At 65.6% G+C, this 5,606-nt stretch overlaps 1 protein-coding gene across 1 annotated transcript in view; it reads left to right on the forward strand.

Annotated features, from left to right (window-relative positions):
- SFI1 (SFI1 centrin binding protein) overlaps nt 1-5,606 on the forward strand; it is an 87,959-nt gene that overhangs the window by 82,162 nt on the left and 191 nt on the right. Inside the window, exons 23-31 of the mRNA XM_059876212.1 lie at nt 888-1,048; nt 1,450-1,524; nt 2,009-2,083; nt 2,173-2,349; nt 2,430-2,692; nt 3,197-3,301; nt 3,402-3,800; nt 4,477-4,962; nt 5,427-5,538. Coding sequence (XP_059732195.1) covers nt 888-1,048; nt 1,450-1,524; nt 2,009-2,083; nt 2,173-2,349; nt 2,430-2,692; nt 3,197-3,301; nt 3,402-3,800; nt 4,477-4,962; nt 5,427-5,538 — 1,853 coding nt within the window. The remainder of the gene's footprint in view (nt 1-887; nt 1,049-1,449; nt 1,525-2,008; nt 2,084-2,172; nt 2,350-2,429; nt 2,693-3,196; nt 3,302-3,401; nt 3,801-4,476; nt 4,963-5,426; nt 5,539-5,606) is intronic.

The raw sequence follows: 5,606 nt of genomic DNA on the forward strand, positions 1-5,606 counted from the left end.
ACTCAGGCAGGGCCTCCTCTCAGCCTCGGTGTGCCGGCTGAGTGTGGGAATGGTAGTACCTGCCCTGGAGGTGGTCGTGGGGGTCCAGTGAGGCTCACACGTCCGTGTGTAAAGCAGGACCCGGGGAACAGCAGCACTTAATGTGACACCTCCAGGCTACAGAAAAGGAAAAACTCCAAAAGGGAAAGCAGCACCAGAACAGAGTGCTTGGTCCCTCGAGAGAGTCTGGTGACAGACACGCAGGGCGCGGCCCCGACCCACCTGCTTGCGGAGCCCGGCTGTCAGAGGATGCATGCGCTCAGCAGAGCCGGGCTTCGCCGTGCCTGGCTCGGGCTGCCTGGGCCGCTGAGCCTCGGTTTCCTCCCATTGCCTCAAGCCCAGCAGCTGCTTGCAGGCGGCTCTGCAGGGGTCTTGGCACACCTGCGGCTGCTGTGCACAGGCTTATGGCTCGGGTGGGGTGGGGGGCCCAGCGATCAACAGCCCTGGTTCCCGTCAGGGTGTGCGCAGCCTCTGAAGGTGGCCAGAGCTGTCCTCACAGAGGACATGTCCACACGCAGTGGTCTCACCCAGGTTCTCCACCCTCTAAGTTTCACCGTTGCCTGCTGCTCTGTGAGGGCTTCCCAGGTGAGGCTAGTGGTAAAGAGCCTACCGGTGCTGGGACATAAGAGGCACAGGTTTGATCCCTGGGTTGGGAAGAACTCCTGGAGGAGGGCTTGGAAACCCACTCCAGTGTTCTTGCCTGGAGAATCCCATGGACAGAGAGGAGCCTGGTGGGCTACAGTCCATGGGGTCGCAGAGTCAGACACGACTGAAGCGACTTAGCACGCACAGCACTAGGGGTCCACGTGCGTCCTCCACGAGAGCTGACTGACTCCGGTCTGTCTCAGGCCGTCTCAGGACCTGGTTTCGGCTCTGGCGGGACCGAAGCCGGAGGGCTGCCCAGCAGAGGGTGCAGATGGAGCGGGCAGTGCGACATTGCTGCCGGAAGCTGCTGCAGGAGGCCCTGGCCCGGTGGAAGGCGCACCATCAGGGCTGCGTCAGGAAGAGGGTGAGGCGGGGGGCAGCTCCACGAGCTCCCCAGCGCGGCTGGGCTGTCTGGGTGAGGAAAGGTCTTTGCTGAAGCGCTCCCAGCAGCCAGTGTGGACGGTGGTGACAGGGGTCTGTGGGTGCAAGGCTGCCCTTCTGGTTGGTGAGTGAAGGCGGGGGACGCAGCCTCGGGAGCCTGGCCCCCGGAGGGACAGTGGCTTTGCAGAGAACCCGTTCAATCTGAACCACGCCTGTCAGCACTGGGTGAACTGCAGAGCCATCTGGACACCCCACCTGTGCAGGAGGCCCTTGGGAGGAGGTGCTGGTGGGCCTGGAGCCCACGACGCCCTCGGGGGCTCTGCGTGTGGGCACCTGCCGGCCCCAGGCACACGGCCCACAGCCCACTACGTGCTTTCTCCCCAGCTGCGGCAGAGGCAGGCCGCCCGACTCCGGGCCCAGACGCTCAGCCGGGCCTACTTCCACCAGTGGAGACGACAGGTGGGCGCCCTGGAGAAGCCCCTCCCCGTCCTGCTCCCTCCCGGCCTGCCTCCAGCTCCTGCTGGTGTCACCCTCCTCCCGGGGCCCCCCCATCCCTGCCAACCACTGCCCAGCACTGCCAGCTTCCTTCCCTGGGAACCTGTCTAAGGCCAAGTCCCTTCCTGCAGTGTCCTGTTGAAAACATGTCAGGGTAACGTGTAGAAATTGATAGGAAACCCACTTCAGGTCTTTACTGAGGCTTTGCGGAGACACCGGGCAGACTGCGTCCTGTGTCCCACCTGGCGGCCCTTCAGGGGTCCGGTCTCTTTGCTCCCCGGAGCCCAGAGTCCTGCCCCCGGAGCTCCTGGACATTCTTTCCCGAGCAGCTTCCTCGATCCCCAGCCTCAGGGCAGGCAGGGCGGGACCCAGCTGGAGAGGGATCTGAGGGTGACTGGGGCCGCGCAGGGGGGCTCCCTGAAGGGGACACTGCCTTTGTGGCCCGCAGCTGCTGGACAGGAGGCACGAGCAGCAGCGCACGGCGCAGGCCCTGTGGTTCTGGGCCTTCTCCCTGCAGGCGAAGGTAACGGGCTCCCCGTCCCAGCAGAGGCCACAGCCGGCGGGAGGGGGCCTCAGCAGGACGGCTGGGCCTCACCGCTCCTCTCCCTGGAGGCCTGGGCCGCCTGGCGGGGCTTCGTGCAGGAGGCGAGGAGGAAGAAGGCGCGGGAGGAGCAGGCAGTGCAGGTCTACCAGCTGCAGCTCCTCAGGGAGGGCGTTGAGCGCCTCCTGCGCTTTGCGGCCGGCATGAAGGCCTTCCGGCAGCAGCTGCACGCCCAGCAGCAGGTGCAGGTGGGTCTGGGGTGTCCCCATCCCCCCAGCCCCGTGGGCACGGGCGGCACAGCACCGCCCTGACCGGAGGCTGTTTGCAGGCGGCCCACAGTCTCCACCGCGCAGTGCGTCGTTGTGCCACGCTCTGGAAACAGAAGGCGCTGGGTCGGGGCAGGGAGCCGCAGTCCCCTGTGTCCACTGAGCCCAGCAGAAGAGTGACGTTTGAGTGTCCCCTTATTAGCCACGTTGCCGCCGGGGCTGGCGATGCCCCCCTGGAGACCAAAAGGCTACCAGCTCCTCGTGGGCTTTGGGGAGCTTTGGATGGCCTGGCGTCAGCCCCTGGGGACCCCCAGCTCCTGGAGCTGTGAGTAGCCCCGTCCCTCACCTCCTTCTCCTCGCTTCCTCCTGGGGCAGATCTTGGACAGTATGGGAAGGACACTGGGCTCCGGGGTCACGGCTGAGCCACTGGGAGCCCCCTGTGCAGCAGAATCCTGCCCCCGCTCCTGTGGGGCCCTAACCGGGGCTCAGCTGCTATTCCTCCCAGATGGGCCCCCTGGTAGCCCCTCCTCACCAGGCCTGGTAGTCTCCCCACTTCTCCCGGCACAGCCAGGAGCGGGTGCCCTCTGGGACACGCTGGCCCTGCACGCTGCGCTGCTGCAGCCTGTGCCTGGCTCCCGTGAGACGCGTGGGTGGGGCGCCCACAGGCAGCAGGCCCCTGGAGTTGCTCGTCCAGGAAGGCAGCTGGGGCGAGGGCCTTCCTCACCCGGCCTCCAGTCTGCCTGAGAGATTTCAGAGGACGGGCTGGATGACTGCACCCACAAGGTCCCAGGCCCTGGGCAGCCTGGAGAAACAGCCTGTTTCTTTCCAGCAATGCTGCCCGCTGGGCACGGAAGCAGCCGCGACGCCCAAGCTTCCTGGTGGAGCCCTTGCAGAGCCAGGTGCCCCTGGTGTGTGGCCCCCTCAGCAGGCAGGGGTAGGTGCTGCAGTCCTGGTGCCTTAAGGGGGCCTGGCTCCCTTCCTTCCTGCTCCTCTGGGGGCACTGCCTGACCGGCTCCCACCGCTCCGCCACTCAGGTCCCAGGCCCTGTGGGAGTGCGGCCCACACCAGGTCCGGCCAGTGGGCCCCGCCCGGTCAGTGCTGGACCCAAGCAGCCCCCTGCCACGCGCCCCTGGCCTGAAGCTACCACCCACAGCACACCCCAGCCCAGAGCTGCTGCCCCCATCCTCCTTTGCGCCACGTGGGGCCCAAGTACCCGTTTGGGTAAGACCCCTGGGGCGTGTTCTGGTCTGGCCTTTGCTGCTGCTTTCTCGCATACTCAGTGCCTTAGCCAAAGCTGTGCCCGCTGCCTTGGGAGACGTACCCAGTGTAGGGGCCACTATCCTGGGGACACAGCAGGGAATGGCCCCCAAGGCCTGTGCTCGTGACGCTTACACGGAGGTGGAGACCAAAGGAAACCCCACATGCAGACAGAGGTAGAGGCTGTGGACCAGGGAGGGCCATGCAGGCCCCAGGGAGAAGCTGGACTTAGGAGAACGAGAGGCTGTGGACGCGGGTCCAGCAGAAGGTGCTGCGGCTGGGCCGCGGTGCGTGGACGCCATGGGAGGCAGAGCAGGCAGGGCTCGCTCTGATGGGTTTGGCGAGAGGAAGGGAAGGAGTCCAGGATGGCTCCTGGGTTTCCAACCTGAACAACGAGGGGAATAATGAGTTCTTTTACTGCGAGAGGGAAGACGTGGCTGGGGACCCAGGTGACACATGAAGAGTGAGTCCTGAACCTGTCAGGTTTGAGGTAAAGCAACAGATGGAGCCTGGCCTCCAGGAACGAGGTCAGGGCTGCAGATCAAAGTTGACAGTTCGCAGCACAGGTTGGAGGTAACCCCCTGAGAACCGAAGGGGTGACAGGGAGGAGGGGTTGCGACTCTGGGGCCTGTGATGTGAGAGTCAAGGAGCTGGGACGGGGAAGTGAGGAGGCACAATTGTGCCCTGGGCTGGCCCCGCAGGAGCTTGTGCCCGAAGGGCTGCGACCTGAGGGGGTGGAGAGGGGGTGGGAGCATCGCATCTCTCCAGGGGCTGGTGTCACCAGGAGGAGGGAAGGAGGGCTGGAGCACCTTTCTCAGGGAAATGGTCGGTCGGTCTTTGCTAGAAGGGGTGAAAGCTTGGTACAGCTGGCAGTGGCTGCTCCAGTGGTGGGGGCCCTCTGGTGGGGTCGGGTGCGGAAGTAAGAGGGCAAGGCCAGAGCAGGCGTGGGGAACCCCGGCTCCCCACCTTCCTCCCGCTTCCCTGGTCAGTGTTCATCTTTCCTTCACAGTTGTCAGCCCAGCCGGTGACGCCTGGGCTTCCATCCCAGGTCCGTTCGTCCCTGGCCGGTGTCCCCAGCCCCTGTCTGCTCCTTCCTGGGGACTTCAGGGGCACCAGGCCTGGGCCTGGCTCTGACCCTGAAGGTGTGTACCAGGGGCCTGTCAGTGCCTCGAGAGGGGGCACCCCTCCTGGCAGCTCAGCTCATCCTGGACTGAGCCAAGAGGCTGGCCGAAATCAAGCATATTCTCCTGTGGGCACTGGCCACAGCGACCTGGAGGCTGAGCTTGAGGGCATCCGGCAGCAGCTGCAGGACTACCAGACCACAAGGCAGAACCTCAGGTGAGACCACGGCACTTGTGCCACCCAGCAAGGGGGCCGACCGGGGCGCTGTGTCCCTGGGGACAGCCCCGCAGGCAGGCAGAGCAGCGCCCCGCTCAGGTCCAGGGTGGTCTCACCTTCAGGGACCTGAGGGCGTAATGCTCAGGAAAAGCTGAGCAGAACTTGACACCCAGCTGTGCCCCTGGAAGCCGGTGGTCTGCCTGGTACGTTGTCACTCATTCGGGATGGTGCCCTGCGTGTGCTCTGGTCCACAGCCAGCCTCCCCCACGCCCAGGCACCTCCACATGGGCAGCAGCCTTGATCGGAGGGAAGGGCTTGGGTCCCCCAAGGCCTGCTCTGCACAGGCTGAGGATGGTGGGGGAGCCTCTCTGCCTCCGCCCATGGCAGCAGAAGCGGGTGTGCTTGTCTCCAGGCTGCAGGCTCTGCCTGGGCAAAGCCAGGCAGCAGTTGCCTTACGCCCTCAGGTCCTGCCAGCGGCAAGCACACAGCCTGAGGCGGTGGCTAGAGCTGAGCAGGGCGGAGCCCCGGGCTGAGGATCAGGAAGCTGAGCAGCAGGTTGAGGAGGAGCTGCAGAAGGTGAGGCGCGGGCGGCTGGGATGGCTCCTGGGCTGGGCTTCCTCTCAGCTGGCCCCCCATCCCCCCAG

This window comes from Bos taurus, chromosome 17 (assembly GCF_002263795.3).
Source record: "Bos taurus isolate L1 Dominette 01449 registration number 42190680 breed Hereford chromosome 17, ARS-UCD2.0, whole genome shotgun sequence".
Taxonomy (NCBI): Eukaryota; Metazoa; Chordata; class Mammalia; order Artiodactyla; family Bovidae; genus Bos; species Bos taurus.